At 41.6% G+C, this 22,236-nt stretch overlaps 1 protein-coding gene across 1 annotated transcript; it reads right to left on the minus strand.

Annotated features, from left to right (window-relative positions):
* Positions 1–7,894: 7,894 nt before the first annotated feature.
* LOC134576906 (olfactory receptor 5V1-like) lies at positions 7,895–11,027 on the minus strand. The gene is made up of 2 exons (XM_063435580.1): positions 10,976–11,027; positions 7,895–8,666 (listed from the first exon to the last, which is right to left on the minus strand). Exons 1-2 carry the CDS (start codon positions 11,005–11,007, stop codon positions 7,895–7,897), a joined length of 804 nt encoding a protein of 267 aa, XP_063291650.1. The 5' UTR covers positions 11,008–11,027.
* Positions 11,028–22,236: the final 11,209 nt, after the last annotated feature.

Here is a 22,236-nt window from a genome sequence, read left to right on the forward strand (position 1 = left end):
GGGTAGGGTTAAGGTACCTCTACCCCTAACCCTAACCTAACCCTACTCCTAACTCTAACCCTACGCTAACTCTAGTCCTAAACCTAACCCTACCCTAACCCTAACCCTACCCTAACCCTACTCTTAACCCAACCCTAACCCTACTCCAAACTCTACTCCTAACCCTACCCTAACCATAATCCTAACCCTACCCTAACCCTAATACTAACCCAACCTTAACCCTACTTTTAACCCAACCCTACCCCTAACCCTACTCCTAACCCTACCCTAACCCTGCCCTAATCCTAACCCTTCTCATAACCCAACCCTACCCCTAACACTACTCCTAACCCTACCCCAGCCCCTATCCCTAACCATACCCCAACCCCAATTCTACCTCTACCCGTTTTGCCACTTTTCAGAAGTCCGAAGCTCTTCGGTACTACCGAAATTCGGCACTTCCGAAATGTGGCACTTCGACACTTCAGAAATTTGGCAATTTATAGAAAATAGAGAAGTAAAGGAAAACTGAATATATAAGAATGATCAAATACTAATAACACTTATGAAACAGCCAAGATTTGTTATATGGAAAGGTTAAAAAAGATACAAAATTGGGTTATATTTATAACTAATTAATATGTATATAATGTTTTTTTTATCTCTCTCCCTCTCTCTCTTTCTCCATAACGAGAGATAACGTAGAAATTAAGTGAGGTGATCTGGAGCAGTCCTCACTAAGGGAAGCTGTGTTCCCCCCCTAGGGTCCCAGAATGGTACCCAGACCTTGGATTACAAGAGGTCATCCAAGAATAGGTTTTAGTATGAATGAGTATGGTGTGAGTGTATGTCTGAAGTTTGTTTTATGGATTTGGGTTTTGTTCTTAGAATGGTTAAGAAGAAGATTGGGGGCGGAGCCTGACCAACGAACAGGGCAGACGTGCTCTGGACGAGATCCCAAACACCAAGCACTAAAGAGAGCATGAAGCGGGATACAAAGTGCACACCCTCCCACAAGAGGGCCCAATGGACTGGGGAGGCCGGCCCGAACCCAGAGACACCAAACTCGATGTCCAGGGTAACCGGGCACCGCATCGGCAGATCAGGGCCTACCGTGGGAGGCGGCGGAGAAAGGCGGCCGCTTTCCCGCCGGACGCACGCAGCTAACAGCGAACTTGGTGAACTACCTCCCCCCCCTATGGACCGGTGGGGGATATCCCGGTCCCTGCCAACCGGAGCACCCCGCGCCCGGCACCTTCCGCATGAGCCAGCGACACCTCCAAGCAACATGGGGGAAGGGGCCTCCAAAATGGCGGAAGCACATAACTCGGCCATGCTAGCCAGACAGAGGCCTACCAAGTTGGACTACCCAATGCTAGACTTCCCGGCCGGGCAGTCAGCAGGGAGAGCATCCAAACGAGACACGGCCAAGATGGCAACTCAGCAAAGACCCAGACCAATCGGCCCAAACGCCCATCCGCCAACGCAGAGCTTGGAGCAGTTTGACAAAATCTGCAAAAGCTTCTAGACGACACTCTGCACCCAGGGAATGACCTACAGCCAAGCGGTGAGAGCAGTGGCAAGGCTGATCCGCCTGGACACCCGGCGCCGCTACTACGACCCCCTGCCACAAGCCCCCAGAATGATCTCCAGGCCTCTCAGAGACAAGAGACCGATAAGCCAGGAAATGGCGCCAAGAGGCTCAGATATAAACACCCACACACGCTGGAGCCTGGGGCATGCTACACACACAAGCAACCCACAGGACCAAAGCCTCAGACACCAGCATGGCGCACCTGTGCCCCGTGGGATTACAGCCTCCAGCCGGATCACAAAACAAGACCACACCACACAGCTTACGGACAAAGCCAGTTTCCACTGCGGAGACGCCATCAAGGTGACACCCGGCGGGGTAACGGCTTTGCCGCTGACAGGGGTTGGCTGAACTTTCCCTAGAGACTGCCATCTGACCGAACACCCTCTCCGACAACAAGATGAACAATCGATATGTCTTAAGTACCACGCATTGACTTTTTTCTTTATAATTTATCGTATGATTTTCCTTTTTGTTACTATCTCTCAAACGACCATTAACCCTTTGCTATGTGAACCACAAGCATTATTATACGCGCTAGCTGAATCACTCTAATGTGGCATCCTAAGCATGTTTGCCAGTCACTAGGTGGCTGTTGGTCTACCTGCATGTTACCATGCTAGAAAGCACTAATGCATATACACCTTCTGACACACAGAAGTGATTGGCAGCTTGCAATATCCCTGTTTGTACTATAATACTGTGTGACTGTATACCCCAACGCGACGATCTTCCGCCTACATACACAATACATGTACCTCTAGTATGTTGCCAGCTAATGTCTTTTACCAAAATTTACACATGCCGGGCGATCCAGTTACAGCGATAGACATATAATTGCAAGCAGATACACCTGTGCATACCTGTTAATGTTGAAAGCTACTGCAAACATACTACTACCTGCTAATGTATCAACCATTTATGCTTTATGTGCAGTTTACGTTAAGCGAATTACACATTTAACTCACTCTTGTTAACCTTAACACTAAATGCTAGCCTGATCATTCAAGTACTAGTATTGTTTTATTACCTAATCTTAATGTCAGTATATGTCCAGATCTTCAATGTTTTATTTTGCCTGTTATACTGACATAAGCTGCAGTTTAACTCTGAACCAAGCATGACACTTATAACAAAAAATGTGCAGATGTAACCTATGTCGATTAATGGCCGGTACCTGCTGTTGTGGCAGTGCCGGCATGTTTGTCATCACTATGCACGCCAAAATAAAGAATTAAAAAAAAAAAAAAGAAGAAGATTGGGATATGGTTAGATTGATTTCTATTAACGCGCAAGGTTTAAACTCATGTGAAAAGAGGTTTTTTATATGAAACCTTGATCAGGGAGAATATTAAGGTGGGATTCATCCAAGAAACTCACTGGTTACTTAATGCTAAACAGCTATGGCACTACAAAAAGTTCCCGCTTCTATACGCGGCCTCCCTTCCGGGGAAGAAAAAATGTGGTGTAGCTATTATTTTTTCGAAAGAGATGAACTTTGATTGCCAATACCAGTATTTAGACCCCCAGGGAAGATTTATTATTTTGGTCGGTCTGCTAAATGGGACAATATACACATTAGTAAATGTGTATTTGCCAAATGTACGCCCAATTAAGTTGTTGACAAAGATTTTAAGGTTAATAGAACAGGTGAAAAAAGGGAAATTGATAATAGCAGGAGATTTTAACTGCATACTGGATCCTATAATGGACAAACAGCTGGGTGCCAACCAACCAATTGATAAAAAGTGAGTAAAACAGGCTGCAGAAATGAATAGAGTGCTCAAAAAAATATGAATTATACGACTGCTGGAGGCTAGCCCATCCTAATGATAAAGATGTAACTCATCGATCTATTCCTCATAAATCAGCAGCAAGAATCGGCATGATTATGGGAGATATCAACCTCTCTAAGACCATACATTCAATTATAATTAAAAAGAACACCTGGTCTGATCACGATTTAGTAATCGCTGATGTACTAGAAGTGAATAATAAATGTCCACCAATTTGGAGATTGGATGATATGCTCTTAGAAAAAAAGACGAATATAGAATATATAGCTAAACTCATTGATCTATTTTTTTGGAGGAAATATCTAAAGAGTGCTTATGGTGCTCTTTCAAAACAGTCATAAGAGGCTATTGGATAAAGCTAGCCAGCCAGCAAAGAAGCAGCAATTCTAAACTATCAGACCTTTACATCGAGTTCTATAACCTATCTAGATTAAATAAGAATAATATTTCTACGGAAAGAACAGAGAAAATTAAGATTTGTCAAAATAAAATAAATAACCACATTGAGGATAGAATACAACGGAATTTAAAGAAATTACAAATCAAATTTTACTATAAGAATAATAAAGTAGACTCCATGCTAACAAACAGACTGAAAAAACAAAACATGGATAGGAAAATTTCTAAACTAATAGAGAATGGTAAAAATATTATAAGCCCTGAAGACATTGTGGAGACGTTTAAAGGTTTCTATAAAAAATTATATAATTTAAATTTAAAGCCCTCATCAGATGCTCTGGAAAGGTACTTATCAAATATAAAGCTGCCCAAAAATTTGCAGGAACAAAGAAATTAATTAAATAAGATCTTCACTACGATAGAAGTAGAACGTGCAATAAATAAGCTGGTAAATAAAAAAGCTCCAGGACCGGATGGATATTCCAACCAGTTCTATGAAATTTTTAAAACACAGATTATCCCTGTTCTAACAGATATATTTAATGAAATCTCAACAAAAGGGCACGCATCGACGGATTTTTTAAGAGCGCATATTAGCCCAATTTTGAAACCGGATAAACCTACAACAGATTTCTCTAACTATCGTCCTATATCGCTGATAAATATAGACGTTAAACTATATTCGGCTATATTGGCGGATAGGCTACAAAGGGTGCTTCCATCCATTATCCATATAGATCAGATAGGCTTTGTGACAGGGAGACACTCAAGTAATAATACCTGGAGAATATTAGAGATACTGGACTGGGCAAAGACAACGGGGACGTCCCTGCTAACCCTGTCGGTAGATGCTGAGAAAGCCTTCGACAGGGTTGGCTGGGACTTCCTGAAGAGATCTTTGACACACTTCGGTTTCGAAGGCTGGTTTATGGGAGCAATGGGAGCACTTTACTCGAATCCATCTGCTAGAATAGTGGGAAGAGACATTCGATCGGAAAGGTTTAATATACAAAACGGAACCCAACAGGGCTGCCCGCTCTCCCCATTATTATATGTTCTATCCATTGAACCTCTAGCGTGCAAAATAAGACAAAACCCATTAATAAGAGGAGTACGTATTCCCAATGACGATTTAAAAATATGTCTATATGCAGACGACATATTATTGACCATCACAGAGCCTAAATTATCTTTACCTACATTAATGCTAGAGTTTGAACAGTATAGTGATGTCTCTAATTATAAACTAAATATAAGCAAAACAATGTCATTAGCAGTCAATATAAAAGATTGCGAGCTACAATATTTAAGACAGACATACGCGTTCAATTGGGTAGTTAATGAATTCTCATATCTGGGTATTTGGCTAACAGCCGACGTGTCCCACATTATGGAAATTTTTTTTTAAAAAAAATGTTGAAAGAAACAAATAAACTATTAAAAGACTGGAGGTCACTTGAGATATCATGGTGGGGAAGGATCAACACGATCAAAGCGTACATTGTTCCAAAATAGATTTATTTATTTCGTATGATCCCCCTTAAAATATCTGTGTACTGGCTGAATATGATACAAAGCAGTTTTACAAACTTCATCTGGAGAGGTAAGAAACCCAGAATAAAATCCACTACGTTAGCCAAAAAAGCCCAGTACGGGGGCATATAGAGAGGGGATAGATAATTTAGAAATATTGTTATGGAACAATATCGGAAAAAAGAAAAGCTTTACAAACCCGAGATCCACGATTCTCTCTCAGACACTGAGCGAATGGTATAGACTAAAGAGAAAGCTAGGGTTTAACAATAGGATACCAGACACTTTATCCCTCAAAACATTAGAACTTATAATGACAGATATGAATTTGATAAATTGGCATAAAAATAAAAATTTTCGCATTAAAGACCTATATGTAGACAAGTATCTAAAAGGTTATGTGGAACTAACTGAGATGCTATCCTTACCTTCTAGAGAATTATTCAACTACTTTCGAGTTAAAAGTTTTTTGAAAGAATATGTCTTAATTACTAAAGGTGATATGGGTAATTTGATTGAGAAGGTCCTTTCAATCGAGTCCGTTAAAAACAAATACTCTCCAACAATGGAATTATTAAATGATATAGATGGATCAGATATTCCTACAGTTTTTCAAAAATGGGAAAGAGATTTGGGTATTGAGATTCAATATAAACAATGGTGTCATGCTTACTTAAGAGTAAAAAAAATATATACATTGTTTAAATATACTAGAAAATTTCATCAAAGTAAGCCATGATGGTACATGGTCCCAAGCAGACTTAATAAAATTTCCCAGAGCAATCCCCCCAATGTTGGAGATGCTTCCACATGGATGGCTCTATGATGCACATTTGGTGGAACTGTCCTAGAATAAGATCTTTCTGGGATCTCTCATTTAAACTAATATGCAAGGTGGGAGATATCTGCCTGACTAATAAACCTGAAATAGCATTATTACATTTGTATGGAACGAAACTAGATAAAAAAAAGCAGAGATTATGGTAATTCATTGCCTTTCGGCTACTAAATTATTGATTGCTAAGGCTTGGAAACAAACAGTAGTACCAAATGTGCACCAATTGAAAGCCCAAGTAATTACACAAATCGAGCTGGAAATGGGTGGGATCACATCAAATTTGCATTCTAAAAATATAATTAAGGATTTTTATCTGAGTCTTATCACGGATATTAAACGGGCTTTAGTATAAAATAAAAACATGAGTGTATAAACTATTTTTTTTTCTTTTTTTGTCCTTTTCTATATGTATGAGATATATGAGACAACCCAAATCCCACATGAATGTATGGAATGTATGGTATAGATGTAAGAGTGGAAGTTAGAGTAAGTGTAAGGTCAAGATGGGATCCTAGGACCTATTTAGAATGATGCCAGGATGAGGTATTCTAGAGTCTTTCGCAGACTAACGAAATAACTTTTGCTGAATTACTGTTGAACAAGTTTAACTTCGTGATAGACTTAGCTTAGCCTGGAGTATTATGGTAATATTGTACTGCGATATAGGGTCAAATAGCTATTTGTTAAAATTGTGAAACCTCAATATAGATGAATGATAGGTATCCCACAATAATTGTTGTTTGTAACTGGTTCCATTGATGAACCATTATATGTCTATTTGTATTTAAAGTCTACAAATTAAAAAAAAAAAAAAAAATGAAATTTGGCAATTCGGTTCGGTTCGGCACTTCGGAAATTCGGTACTTTGGACATTCGGAAGCATTCAAATGTCCGAATATCCGAAAGAAGTCCAAATTTCCATTCATGCCGAACCGAATTGCACATGTCTAATATATTTGTTTTTCTACTCTGTACCATATACTGTATATATCATTGTATATATCAAAATTGTGGCACTACCCCTAGTTCTCTCCCCTTTTTTCTGTGTTTTATTTCCATTAGTAGGACAAGAGGGATCCCTACTTTTGAGGTTAGCTGCCGTTATATTTTTCTTTCTCTAGTTAGATATTCAAAGCGTTGATCCTTCCCTCCCATTTCTGTATATGATGATTCAGAATTGTAGAATCCAGATGAATCACCAATTTTTAATATTCTTTTAAAACTGGATGCACAACACTAACACAGGATTATCTCATTTCACAGCAGGTTTGGAGGCCAGGAAATCAATAACACTTGAGCTGTCAAGTTATGCTAGATTTTTTTTACTATGAGTCAGACAAATAAGTTGTAGGGATCTAACATGCATAAGTCATTTTGTAGCTTACTCTGCTTTGCTCTTATGTTAGAAAATTGATGTGTGAGAGTCTAATTCATTACAAAAAAAAATCAGTTTAATTCTCAGAACTAGTGGAAAGGTTCTTATGTTGAGTTTCAGCAGAATTGCAGAATGGACTACCCACGATACACTATGAGCATGATTTTATGCCACATATTACATTAAAATGTCCTAGGTCTACAGAACCAAACTCTTACTGGTCCAAGATTTGGCGACTTTCCATGTCTGTTGTAATGAAGGTAGATCCAAAACCTGGAATGCTGTGGATCATTGAGCTAGAAACCATTGAGATGGAAACAACTGTCTTCTAACTTATTTTGTCTTTGGAATCCTGAAGGTGAGAGTGTTTTCTTGTGTTTCTAATTGGTATCCATACATCTTTTTATTAATGGAGTTGGAGTCTCTGCTAGGGCCTTTTTTAAAGCTCTTTTAACCTCCTTGTTCCTCAGACAATAGATAACAGGATTTAACAAGGGAGTCAAAACACTGTAAAGCATGGTGGAGAGCCTCACAATATCGAAGTTGTCTCTAGGAGCTGGACCAATATAATTGAAATTAGCTGTTACATAAAACACTGTAACAACAATGAGATGTGATGAGCACGTAGAAAAGGCTTTCTTCCTTCCTGCAGAAGATCGGATCTTTAAGATTGTGCCAATGATACGTGTATAAGAGACTGTTACAAACACAAATGGTGTCATCCCTAGAAAAACACTGACAATATACAATAACATATGGCTGGTGTAAGTATCTGTACAAGAAGCTTTTAATAGTGGAGGAATATCACAAAAGAAATTATTCACATTTTGGTCTCCACAAAAATTCAATTTAGATGTCATGGCAGTATGAAGAACAGAGTTAAGAAAGCCGCTGAACCAGGAACCTGCAACAAGGTGGGAACAAAGTTTCTTGTTCATAATATTAAAATATCGCAGGGGGTTACATATTGCCACATATCGGTCATAGGCCATACCTGCTAGCAAGAGACACTCAGATCCTCCGAGGGAGACAAAGAAATATGCTTGAGTGAAACAATTTCTAAAGGAAATTCTCCTGTTGTCTGTGATAGAGTTGAAGATCATGGCAGGAAGAGTAACTGTCGAGTAACAGATGTCTAAAATGGAAAGATAACTGAGAAAAAAATACATTGGGGTCTGGAGATGGCAATCAATGTGTATAATGCTACAAATGGTAAGATTTCCAATCAAAATCATTGTGTACATCAGAATCAACAGAAGTGAAATCATCACTCTTTCGTCCGAAAAGCCTAAAAGTATAAAATCTTTCATAGTTGTTTGATTTCTTGCAGCCATCCAATTAATAAAAAATATCTGTGGGATTAAAATATAGATTGCACTATTTATGTGAATGAATGGGCGCTCTGCAATTTTGAAATACAAAACCCAATAAATAATACAATTTACTATTTAGTGAGGAGCCCATTCATTTCCCAGGGCACCTGCAACATATTATGTAAATAATCCACATGAATGCTGTCAGTAATCTATAGATTAAGAGCACACTTAAAAATGCACATTTTATTACATGGATTAAATGTAATCACCTATAACTTGTGTTTACGTTTTTCATGAGATTCATGCTTTTCTTTTCATTTGTATTAAAGATAAAGCAAATTGCACAGTTTTCTTGTTCAGACAAGAAAAATCCAGGTCAAACATTGCAAATGAAGATGAGAAATACAAATATGTTTTATTTCTTCTCTTCTATGTATGTTTTCTCTATGCCGATTGCCGGCTACAAAGGCCAGAGCGTTAACTTTGAATGACAGACATGTATGAAGAAACGAAGGCAGCGCAGAAAAATGCCCAAATAGTGCTAAAAGTTTTTATAGAAGGACACCGTTGACTGCAAAGCAAATGTTTTGGGTTAACCCTTTGTCAATGCATAATGTCATTATAAATATTAGCATACTCCTCAGTATATACAGGGCAAATGGGGATATGTATGAGTGTCTAAATGTAGCAAAAAAATCTCAAAAAATCTTTTGCCTAGCGCAGCAAAAGTACATAGATTGCAATGGCTCGATTTGCAAAAAATCAACATGAGAAAAAGAAGTACACAGTTTAGTTAATCTGGCCCACTGGTGAAACCTAAATTTATTAGAAGAGCATGCCAAAATACAAACGTATTGGGAACCCTTTCCCTTTATAAAAGGGACATTGATAAAAGTTACATTGATAAAGGGACAGGGGCCCTGAAAAGCTTGTATTTTGGCATGCTCTTTTAATAAATGTAGGTTTCACCAGTGGGCCTGACTAACTAAGCTGCGCATTGTACTTTTTCTTTTTCTCAGGATATACAGTATACAGAGACAAGCATTATTCCATAATGCTCAGTACCACCTGCAATCAAAGAAACAAGCGTCCATTATGCTTTGACAAAGACGTAACCCAAAACATTTGTTTACTTTCAGCTGTGTCCTTCATAACATGATTGTAGCATTGTTTGTGCACACAGCATTTGGTTGCACTGCCGTCGTTTTTTTTCTTCTTCTTCATATTTTTCGAATTGTCAATATCCTGCTTGAGTTACAGTGGCAGGTGCAAACAGCACAGAAGTAATGTTATTTTTTGGTTTTTAACAGAGCTGTATTATAGGCAGGTTCTGCAGTAAACCTTACCACTGTCTTATTTTTGTGAATGACAGACGGCTTACGTATAGGTGTCCAACTGCAGGATAAAATGATGCTGATTTCTACATTTAATTCTATTTTTCACATCTCACAAATACATGATTCTTAAATATATAGATAAACATAATTTGAAAAGTCCTGATAAATGACAGTTCCCTTTAAATAACTTGTGTCGAAATGATTTCAAATATAGACACATGCACAACACCCTCAATCTTTAAATGATTCATGCTGGGTGCCACCACCATCACAGAAACCTTTATGCAGGTAAGTTGTAAAATAAGAGGTGCATTTGCATACTCAAAATAATACTGTAATACTATAAATCACATATAAAAAAGCAAAATTACAGACAAATACCATATGGAAAATCTAATTTTTGCCCTTCTCACCAGGACAACATGAAAACACGATAGCTGCAATTTAATGCTGTTAAAACATTGGGGTTTTGTGCACAATTCTTGGCTCCACTGCTAATTAACAGTGATGTGTTAATTAGCAGTGGTTTTTATTTCAAGCAATTGAAAATATTGTAGTTGTTGTTGAAAATACATTAGAGATTGGGCTTTCCTCTATATAAGTACAATAAATGCAATTTTATACTATTGTCTTGAGTCTGCGAGTGCTTCTCTTGCTTTAACAGTATAAACATTGTTTGAGCTTTATTTTTTGAATGCAGTCCAATTAATGTCAGAATAATAAAGCTTGCCATTTGAGTTGACATTTTAACTGTGACTTTTTAAAGTGACCATTAATTCACAGAAATTAAAACATACTTCACACTAACCTTACATAATAAAATAAAATTTTTTGCTCCATTTCTGATAATTGTTTGCAAAATGATTTACATTTATTCCATGAAGAAAATAAAATGATTGAAGAAAACGAAGAAGCATTGATTGCTGAAAATGAGAATTGACTACAAAAATAAATAGTCCTTTAAACTAAATATTCTAGCTTGTAGTCATATGTGGAGGAAGGCCTTGGAACTCCTCTGAAACAGTGAGATTGAGTGGTTTATAAAGATCTACTGCAATAATTAAGCAGCCCTTGGAGAAGCTCTAAATTCTTCCCAGGAGATATTTAAAGTTTACCATGAAGCATGATTAATAAAATAGTTATCATTTTAACATTGGCAATATCTAATCTACAGTGTATGTTAGTGCACATTTAGTTGGGAAATAGTAAAGAATTGCAGTTTCTCATAATACCTTTTTATTGGACTAACAGAAATTTGTAGAGAAGAGTTTTCAGAGGTAGTGATGTACCGAACTGTCCGCTGGCGAACAGTTCCCGGCGAACTTAGCGTGTTCGCGTTCGCCGCGGCGGGCGGACACATGCGCAGTTCGATCCGCCCCCTATTCGTCATCATTGGGCAAACTTTGACCCTGTGCCTCTCGGTCAGCAGACACATTCCAGCCAATCAGCAGCACTCCCTCCCTTCCACACCCTCCAACCTCCCTCCCAGCATCCATTTTCGATTCATTCTGAAGCTGCATGCTTAGTGAGAGGAGGGAAAGTCAGTGTCCACTACAATCCTGAAGAACTCATCTGATCTCTGCTGTAAGGACAGCACCCCAAAAAGCCCTTTTTAGGGCTAGAACATCAGGCTGCTTTTTTTTTTTTTTTTTTTCTGTGTAATGTAATTGCAGGTACCTGCCTGCCAGCTTCTGTGTGAGGTTCACATTGGACACTGTGCCCACTTGCCCAGTGCCACCACTCATATCTGTTTTTACAATAGGTTAAGCTTTAGATTTAAAAGAAATATTTTTTTTTCAATGTAATAGAAGAGCAGTTGCCTGCCTGCCAGCATCTGTGTCAGGCTGGATGCCTTGCCCATTTGCACAGTCAGTGCCACCACTCATATCTGTTTTTACAATAGCTTAAGCTTTAGATTAAAAAAAATATATATTTTTTCACTGTAATAGAAGAGCAGTTGCCTGCCTGCCAGCTTCTGTGTCAGGTTGGATGCCTTGCCCATTTGCACAGTCAGTGCCACCACTCATATCTGTTTTTACAATAGCTTAAGCTTTAGATTAAAAAAAATATATATTTTCTCACTGTAATAGAAGAGCAGTTGCCTGCCTGCCAGCTTCTGTGTCAGGCTGGATGCCTTGCCCATTTGCACAGTCAGTGCCACCACTCATATCTGTTTTTACAATAGCTTAAGCTTTAGATTTAAAATATTTTTATTTCACTGTAGTAGAAGAGCAGTTAGTTGTCTGCAATCGTCTGGGTGTCAGGCCTCCTTCAGCGTGTGCTCTGCAGACCTGTGCCAGCGTACTTTGACAGTTGCCACTCATATCTGATGTCTCTATAGCATGCTTTTACAAAGAAAAAAGGTTTCCAGTGTAAGCTAATAGCAGCCAGTCAGTGTCCTTCAAGCGGCTCTGTCAGGCCTACTGTGTGTGCTCTCCAGAACTGTTCAAGTGCACATTGCCAATCATTTCTGGTGTCTCTATAGCGTGCTTTTAAAACCAAAATTTGGTTTCCACTGTAATAGAAGAGCAGTTGCCTGCCTGCCAGCTTCTGTGTGAGGTTCACAGTGGATACTGTGCCCTCTTGCCCAGTGCCACCACTCATATCTGTTTTTACAATAGCTTAAGCTTTAGATTTAAAATAAATAATTTTTTTTCACTGTAATAGAAGAGCAGTTAGTTGTCTGCAAGCATCTGGGTGTCAGGCCTCCTTCAGCTTGTGCTCTGCAGACCTGTGCCAGCGTACTTTGACAGTTGCCACTCATATCTGGTGTCTCTTTAGCGTGCTTTTACAAAGAAAAAAGGTTTCCAGTGTAAGCTAATAGCAGCCAGTCAGTGTCCTTCAAGTGGCTCTGTCAGGCCTACAGTGTGTGCTCTGCAGAACTGTTCCAGTGCAGATTGCCAATCATATCTGGTGTCTCTATAGCGTGCTTTTAAAACCAAAATTTGGTTTCCACTGTAATAGAAGAGCAGTTGCCTGCCTGCCAGCTTCTGTGTGAGGTTCACAGTGGATACTGTGCCCTCTTGCCCAGTGCAACCACTCATATCTGTTTTTACAATAGCTTAAGCTTTAGATTTAAAATAAATAATTTTTTTTCACTGTAATAGAAGAGCAGTTAGTTGTCTTCAAGCATCTGGGTGTCAGGCCTCCTTCAGCTTGTGCTCTGCAGACCAGTGCCAGCGTACTTTGACAGTTGCCACTCATATCTGGTGTCTCTTTAGCGTGCTTTTACAAAGAAAAAAGGTTTCCAGTGTAAGCTAATAGCAGCCAGTCAGTGTCCTTCAAGCGGCTCTGTTAGGCCTACAGTGTGTGCTCTGCAGAACTGTTCAAGTGCAGATTGCCAATCATATCTGGTGTCTCTTTAGCGTGCTTTTACAAAGAAAAAAGGTTTCCAGTGTAAGCTAATAGCAGCCAGTCAGTGTCCTTCAAGTGGCTCTGTCAGCCCTACAGTGTGTGCTCTGCAGAACTGTTCCAGTGCAGATTGCCAATCATATCTGGTGTCTCTATAGCGTGCTTTTAAAACCAAAATTTGGTTTCCACTGTAATAGAAGAGCAGTTGCCTGCCTGCCAGCTTCTGTGTGAGGTTCACAGTGGATACTGTGCCCTCTTGCCCAGTGCCACCACTCATATCTGTTTTTACAATAGCTAAAGCTTTAGATTTAAAATAAATAATTTTTTTTCACTGTAATAGAAGAGCAGTTAGTTGTCTGCAAGCGTCTGGGTGTCAGGCCTCCTTCAGCGTGTGCTCTGCAGACCTGTGCCAGCGTACTTTGACAGTTGCCAATCATATCTGGTGTCTCTTTAGCGTGCTTTTACAAAGAAAAAAGGTTTCCAGTGTAAGCTAATAGCAGCCAGTCAGTGTCCTTCAAGCGGCTCTGTCAGGCCTACAGTGTGTGCTCTGCAGAACTGTTCAAGTGCAGATTGCCAATCATATCTGGTGTCTCTTTAGCGTGCTTTTACAAAGAAAAAAGGTTTCCAGTGTAAGCTAATAGCAGCCAGTCAGTGTCCTTCAAGCGGCTCTGTCAGGTCTACAGTGTGTGCTCTCCATAACTGTTCAAGTGCACATTGCCAATCATATCTGGTGTCTCTATAGCGTGCTTTTAAAATCAAAATATTTTTTCCACTGTAATAGAAGAGCAGTTGCCTGCCTGCCAGCTTCTGTGTGAGGTTCACAGTGGATACTGTGCCCTCTTGCCCAGTGCCACCACTCATATCTGTTTTTACAATAGCTTAAGCTTTAGATTTAAAATAAATAAATTTTTTTCACTGTAATAGAAGAGCAGTTAGTTGTCTGCAAGCATCTGGGTGTCAGGCCTCCTTCAGCGTGTGCTCTGCAGACCTGTACCAGCGTACTTTGACAGTTGCCAATCATATCTGGTGTCTCTTTAGCATGCTTTTACAAAGAAAAAAGGTTTCCAGTGTAAGCTAATAGCAGCCAGTCAGTGTCCTTCAAGCGGCTCTGTCAGGCCTACAGTGTGTGCTCTGCAGAACTGTTCAAGTGCAGATTGCCAATCATATCTGGTGTCTCTTTAGCGTGCTTTTACAAAGAAAAAAGGTTTCCAGTGTAAGCTAATAGCAGCCATTCAGTGTCCTTCAAGTGGCTCTGTCAGGCCTACAGTGTGTGCTCTGCAGAACTGTTCCAGTGCAGATTGCCAATCATATCTGGTGTCTCTATAGCGTGCTTTTAAAACCAAAATTTGGTTTCCACTGTAATAGAAGAGCAGTTGCCTGCCTGCCAGCTTCTGTGTGAGGTTCACAGTGGATACTGTGCCCTCTTGCCCAGTGCCACCACTCATATCTGTTTTTACAATAGCTTAAGCTTTAGATTTAAAATAATTTTTTTTTTTTACTGTAATAGAAGAGCAGTTAGTTGTCTGCAAGCGTCTGGGTGTCAGGCCTCCTTCAGCGTGTGCTCTGCAGACCTGTGCCAGCGTACTTTGACAGTTGCCAATCATATCTGGTGTCTCTTTAGCGTGCTTTTACAAAGAAAAAAGGTTTCCAGTGTAAGCTAATAGCAGCCAGTCAGTGTCCTTCAAGCGGCTCTGTCAGGCCTACAGTGTGTGCTCTGCAGAACTGTTCAAGTGCAGATTGCCAATCATATCTGGTGTCTCTTTAGCGTGCTTTTACAAAGAAAAAAGGTTTCCAGTGTAAGCTAATAGCAGCCAGTCAGTGTCCTTCAAGCGGCTCTGTCAGGCCTACAGTGTGTGCTCTGCAGAACTGTTCAAGTGCAGATTGCCAATCATATCTGGTATCTCTTTAGCGTGCTTTTACAAAGAAAAAAGGTTTCCAGTGTAAGATAATAGCAGCCAGTCAGTGTCCTTCAAGCGGCTCTGTCAGGCCTACAGTGTGTGCTCTCCAGAACTGTTCAAGTGCACATTGCCAATCATATCTGGTGTCTCTATAGCGTGCTTTTAAAATCAATTTTTTTTTTCCACTGTAATAGAAGAGCAGTTGCCTGCCTGCCAGCTTCTGTTGAGGTTCACAGTGGATACTGTGCCCTCTTGCCCAGTGCCACCACTCATATCTGTTTTTACAATAGCTTAAGCTTTAGATTTAAAATAAATAAAAAAATTTCACTGTAATAGAAGAGCAGTTAGTTGTCTGCAATCGTCTGGGTGTCAGGCCTCCTTCAGCGTGTGCTCTGCAGACCTGTGCCAGTGTACTTTGACAGTTGCCACTCATATCTGGTGTCTCTATAGCGTGCTTTTACAAAGAAAAAAGGTTTCCACTGTAAGCTAATAGCAGCCAGTCAGTGTCCTTCAAGCGGCTCTGTCAGGCCTACAGTGTGTGCTCTCCAGAACTGTTCAAGTGCACATTGCCAATCATATCTGGTGTCTCTATAGCGTGCTTTTAAAACCAAAATTTGGTTTCCACTGTAATAGAAGAGCAGTTGCCTGCCTGCCAGCTTCTGTGTGAGGTTCACAGTGGATACTGTGCCCTCTTGCCCAGTGCCACCACTCATATCTGTTTTTACAATAGCTTAAGCTTTAGATTTAAAATAATTATTTTTTTTCACTGTAATAGAAGAGCAGTTAGTTGTCTGCAAGCATCTGGGTGTCAGGCCTCCTTCAGCGTGTGTTCTGCAGACCTGTACCAGCGTACTTTGACAGTTCCCAATCATATCTGGTGTCTCTTTAGCGTGCTTTTACAAAGAAAAAAGGTTTCCAGTGTAAGCTAATAGCAGCCAGTCAGTGTCCTTCAAGCGGCTCTGTCAGGCCTACAGTGTGTGCTCTCCAGAACTGTTCAAGTGCAGATTGCCAATCATATCTGGTGTCTCTTTAGCGTGCTTTTACAAAGAAAAACGGTTTCCAGTGTAAGCTAATAGCAGCCAGTCCGTGTCCTTCAAGTGGCTCTGTCAGGCCTACACTGTGTGCTCTGCAGAACTGTTCCAGTGCAGATTGCCAATCATATCTGGTGTCTCTATAGCGTGCTTTTAAAACCAAAATTTGGTTTCCACTGTAATAGAAGAGCAGTTGCCTGCCTGCCAGCTTCTGTGTGCGGTTCACAGTGGATACTGTGCCCTCTTGCCCAGTGCCACCACCCATATCTGTTTTTACAATAGCTTAAGCTTTAGATTTAAAATAAATATTTTTTTTTCACTGTAATAGAAGAGCAGTTAGTTGTCTGCAAGCGTCTGGGTGTCAGGCCTCCTTCAGCGTGTGCTCTGCAGACCTGTGCCAGCGTACTTTGACAGTTGCCAATCATATCTGGTGTCTCTTTAGCGTGCTTTTACAAAGAAAAAAGGTTTCCAGTGTAAGCTAATAGCAGCCAGTCAGTGTCCTTCAAGCGGCTCTGTCAGGCCTACAGTGTGTGCTCTCCAGAACTGTTCAAGTGCAGATTGCCAATCATATCTGGTGTCTCTTTAGCGTGCTTTTACAAAGAAAAAAGGTTTCCAGTGTAAGCTAATAGCAGCCAGTCCGTGTCCTTCAAGTGGCTCTGTCAGGCCTACAGTGTGTGCTCTGCAGAACTGTTCCAGTGCAGATTGCCAATCATATCTGGTGTCTCTATAGCGTGCTTTTAAAACCAAAATTTGGTTTCCACTGTAATAGAAGAGCAGTTGCCTGCCTGCCAGCTTCTGTGTGCGGTTCACAGTGGATACTGTGCCCTCTTGCCCAGTGCCACCACCCATATCTGTTTTTACAATAGCTTAAGCTTTAGATTTAAAATAAATATTTTTTTTTCACTGTAATAGAAGAGCAGTTAGTTGTCTGCAAGCGTCTGGGTGTCAGGCCTCCTTCAGCGTGTGCTCTGCAGACCTGTGCCAGCGTACTTTGACAGTTGCCAATCATATCTGGTGTCTCTTTAGCGTGCTTTTACAAAGAAAAAAGGTTTCCAGTGTAAGCTAATAGCAGCCAGTCAGTGTCCTTCAAGCGGCTCTGTCAGGCCTACAGTGTGTGCTCTGCAGAACTGTTCAAGTGCAGATTGCCAATCATATCTGGTGTCTCTTTAGCGTGCTTTTACAAAGAAAAAAGGTTTACAGTGTAAGCTAATAGCAGCCAGTCAGTGTCCTTCAAGCGGCTCTGTCAGGCCTACAGTGTGTGCTCTCCAGAACTGTTCAAGTGCACATTGCCAATCATATCTGGTGTCTCTATAGCGTGCTTTTAAAATCAAATTTTTTTTTCCACTGTAATAGAAGAGCAGTTGCCTGCCTGCCAGCTTCTGTTGAGGTTCACAGTGGATACTGTGCCCTCTTGCCCAGTGCCACCACTCATATCTGTTTTTACAATAGCTTAAGCTTTAGATTTAAAATAAATAATTTTTTTTCACTGTAATAGAAGAGCAGTTAGTTGTCTGCAATCGTCTGGGTGTCAGGCCTCCTTCAGCGTGTGCTCTGCAGACCTGTGCCAGCGTACTTTGACAGTTGCCACTCATATCTGGTGTCTCTATAGCGTGCTTTTACAAAGAAAAAAGGTTTCCAGTGTAAGCTAATAGCAGCCAGTCAGTGTCCTTCAAGCGGCTCTGTCAGGCCTACAGTGTGTGCTCTGCAGAACTGTTCAAGTGCAGATTTCCAATCATATCTGGTGTCTCTTTAGCGTGCTTTTACAAAGAAAAAAGGTTTACAGTGTAAGCTAAAAGCAGCCAGTCAGTGTCCTTCAAGTGGCTCTGTCAGGCCTACAGTGTGTGCTCTGCAGAACTGTTCCAGTGCAGATTGCCAATCATATCTGGTGTCTCTATAGCGTTCTTTTAAAACCAAAATTTGGTTTCCACTGTAATAGAAGAGCAGTTGCCTGCCTGCCTGCCAGCTTCTGTGTGAGGTTCACAGTGGATACTGTGCCCTCTTGCCCAGTGCCACCACTCATATCTGTTTTTACAATAGCTTAAGCTTTAAATTTAAAATAAATATTTTTTTTTACTGTAATAGAAGAGCAGTTAGTTGTCTGCAAGCGTCTGGGTGTCAGGCCTCCTTCAGCGTGTGCTCTGCAGACCTGTGCCAGCGTACTTTGACAGTTGCCACTCATATCTGGTGTCTCTATAGCGTGCTTTTACAAAGAAAAAAGGTTTCCACTGTAAGCTAATAGCAGCCAGTCAGTGTCCTTCAAGCGGCTCTGTCAGGCCTACAGTGTGTGCTCTCCAGAACTGTTCAAGTGCACATTGCCAATCATATCTGGTGTCTCTATAGCGTGCTTTTAAAACCAAAATTTGGTTTCCACTGTAATAGAAGAGCAGTTGCCTGCCTGCCAGCTTCTGTGTGAGGTTCACAGTGGATACTGTGCCCTCTTGCCCAGTGCCACCACTCATATCTGTTTTTACAATAGCTTAAGCTTTAGATTTAAAATAAATGTTTTTTTTTCACTGTAATAGAAGAGCAGTTAGTTGTCTGCAAGCGTCTGGGTGTCAGGCCTCCTTCAGCGTGTGCTCTGCAGACCTGTGCCAGTGTACTTTGACAGTTGCCAATCATATCTGGTGTCTCTTTAGCGTGCTTTTACAAAGAAAAAAGGTTTCCAGTGTAAGCTAATAGCAGCCAGTCAGTGTCCTTCAAGCGGCTCTGTCAGTCCTTCCTTCAGCGAGTGCTCTCCAGAACTGTTCCAGTGCTCATTGCCAATCTTATCTGGTGTCTCTATAGCGTCCCTGTTGTTTTTAAAATTCGCCTGCCCATTGAAGTCAATGGCGGTTCGCCCGGTTCGCCGGTTCGCGAACATTTGCGGAAGTTCGCGTTCGCCGTTCAGAGGTTACTCCATTAATCATGTCTAGAGCATTTTGAACACAGTGAAACAATCAAACAGGGGCCTTGATTTAATATTGTTGGATAAGCTTTTTTGGATAAACTTTTCATATTATTTATTTTTCAACATATTAAAATATAAAAATGTAACGAACACTGGTATTTTACATGATCGTTCATGGGTTCCTCCAGAACTGCTAGGTACTTAGGGATTATAGCTTGCAGTTCGGGCGCTGAGTTGTACATTCCCCAAGAATCCAGGTGCAACATACACGTAAATTTGCTGTTTCAGCAATCACATCCCCAAACATCAGTTGCGACTAGATGAAGGATACAACAACGCTTTATTATGCCACACACGGCTTTTATGCATAACCCCATGCAAGGGATATTCCACCCAGCCAACCAGGCGCAGAAATCCCCCCAAAATGGCCAGTGCCCCAAAAGTGTCTCCACCAACCTCCACAACCCCCACACGGTGCATTTCCCAACTGGTCTCAGTTCGTGCGGCTACTGTGCGTACCTCGGGCAAGGGAAGCGTGTACTTGCAGGATATGAATGCTCCCCCCTGGGTAGTGTTCTTCTATACGAAATGGCAGCCACCCGGGGGAGCACTCATTAATTACTTCCCTTGCGGTTTCGCACTTATGTTGCAGGTGCGAATATTCTGATCAACTGGTGTGAATATTCTAATGGGGCACTGGGGTGGTTCCTGTTTGGGGGATGAAGGGGTTCCCTTTGTATGAAACAAGGAACAGGGCATAATACGGGAAAAGCTAGGGGAAACACAATAATACAAAGTGAAAACACACAAATGAATGAAGAGGGGTTCTGCCACAGGCACCAGGGGTGTAGTTTCATCACATTGCTCCTCCTTATTTCCGTGGTGCGGCATACCTGCCTAGACCCCGACAGGTTGGCTTGGGGATGTCTGGGGAAGCAATCAGGGTTCCAACTCCATCTGCCAGGATAACCCATCGGTGTTGCCGTTATGTTTACCTAGCCTGTACTGCATGATGAAGCTGTAAGTCCCAGGCTCCAGCACAATAAACTGGGGTTATCCCCAGCAACACAGTTCAGCCAGATGGAGGGGTTGTGGTCTGTCATCAAGGTGAGATAGGGCTGTAGCTTCTTTATTTCCTATACAAGAGCCAGAGATTCCTTCTCCACGATGGCATATCTGACCTCCCTGGGTAATAGTTTCCAGCTGAGATATGCCCCGGATGCTCCATTCTGTCGTCCCCCACTTGACTTAGCACAGCTCCCAGCCCAAACATGAAGGCATCTGTGTGGACAAATTTTTTTTTAGTTGGGGTGGCCAACACAGGTGCCTTGCTCAGCGCTGTTTTGAGTCTCTGGAAAGCGGTCTTGCACTCCGGGGACCACATTACTTGTCTGGGAAGGGACTTTTTAGTCAGGTCAGTGAGGGGCTTGGCAAGGGTGCTATATTCAGGGACAAATCTGCGGTAGTAGCCTAGGAAAGCTAACACCTGCATCTTAGTACTGGGCTGGGGCCAGTTGACAACAGCCTCTACCTTGGTGGGTTCTGGTCGCAGTTTGCCAGAACCTATCCTATGGCCTAGATACTGCACCTCAGCCATACCGACATGGCACTTGTCAGGCTTTAAGGTGAGCCCTGCTGCCCGAATTCGCTTCAGTACCATAAATAAGTGTCTCAGGTGGTCCTCCAATGTGTGGCTGTAGATGGTTATGTCAAATAAATAAAAAGTCCTGAAATCCCCCTAAGAGCCTGTCGGCTATCCTCTAAATGGTAGCCAGGGCATTTTTCATCCCAAAAGGCATAACCTTAAACTGGTATAGCCCAAATGGGGTGATGAATGCCAACTTATGGATTGGCCACTGGCTCCAGGGGGATTTGCCATTAACCTTTACACAAATCTATGGTAGTCAAGTAATTCCCCCCAGCCATGAGATTGAACAACTTGCCGATTACTGGCATGGGGTAGGCATCAGTAACTGTTCTGTCGTTAAGTTTCCGGTAGTCGATACAGAAGTGAGTCGTACCGTCTTGCACCATCTTGCACTACTGGGGAAGCTCAGGGACTCTGGGATGGCTCTCTGACTCCTAGCTGTAACATCTCCTTAATCTCGTTCTGCATGCTATCTCCGACAGCTTCAGGGATACGGTAGGGTTGCTGCAGGAGTTGAGTTTCCCCCTGGGTCTCAACTCGGTGGACCACAGCAGAGGTGTACCCTGGCACTGAAGAGAACATATCCCTGTATGCCTGGAGCAGCCAGGTTGCCTTGGCCTTTTCTAAAGGTTGGCCACCTAAATTGACCTGTTTTACCGTACCCATGGATGATGTGAGCAAATTAGGTAGGGGGAGGACCTCACTGTCTTCGAACAAGGGGGCACATACTGGGGTTTGAGCATGTTCACATGAAAGTATCTCCATATGCTTTTATCTGAACATTTCCCCACAATGTAGGTAGTGACGCTTATGCACTCCACTACCCGGAAAGATCCCTGCCAGGCAGCCAGAAGCTGGAGTCAGGGAGAGCCTGCAGATGATCCCTCAACTCCAGAATGTACGGCATAATAGGTATTCCCTCTTCTCCTGTGTTACCCTCCCAGTGCTCCCATATAAGGTCTAGTGGGTCCCGGTACTTTTCTCCTGTAAAGGAGTTCAAAGGGGGAGAACCTTTCCCACTGCGGACAGGAGGCTGTGAACATCTTAAGCATCTGCTTGAGCGTGACATTAAAATGTTTACAGAGTCCATTTGTCTGTGGGTGGTAGGGAGAGCTCAACAGGGGTTTTACGCTGCAACTTTGCCATAACTGTTGGGTCATAGTTGTTGTCTACTGGGTCCCCTGGCCAGATAGAATCTCCCTAGGGAAGCCTACCCTAGTAAATATATTCACTAGAGCTTCCGTCACAGTCTCT

The sequence above is a fragment of the Pelobates fuscus genome, chromosome 11 (genome assembly GCF_036172605.1).
Source record: "Pelobates fuscus isolate aPelFus1 chromosome 11, aPelFus1.pri, whole genome shotgun sequence".
Lineage (NCBI taxonomy): Eukaryota > Metazoa > Chordata > Amphibia > Anura > Pelobatidae > Pelobates > Pelobates fuscus.

Bases quoted from the DNA above. Each gene is read 5' to 3' on its own strand.
- LOC134576906 (XM_063435580.1), bottom strand. From the start codon at position 11,007: ATGGAGCAAAAAATTTTATTTTATTATGTAAG. The intron at 8,667-10,975 runs GTTAGTGTGAAG...TTTTTTTCTCAG, and splicing joins ATTTTATTTTATTATGTAAG to TTATCTTTCCATTTTAGACA.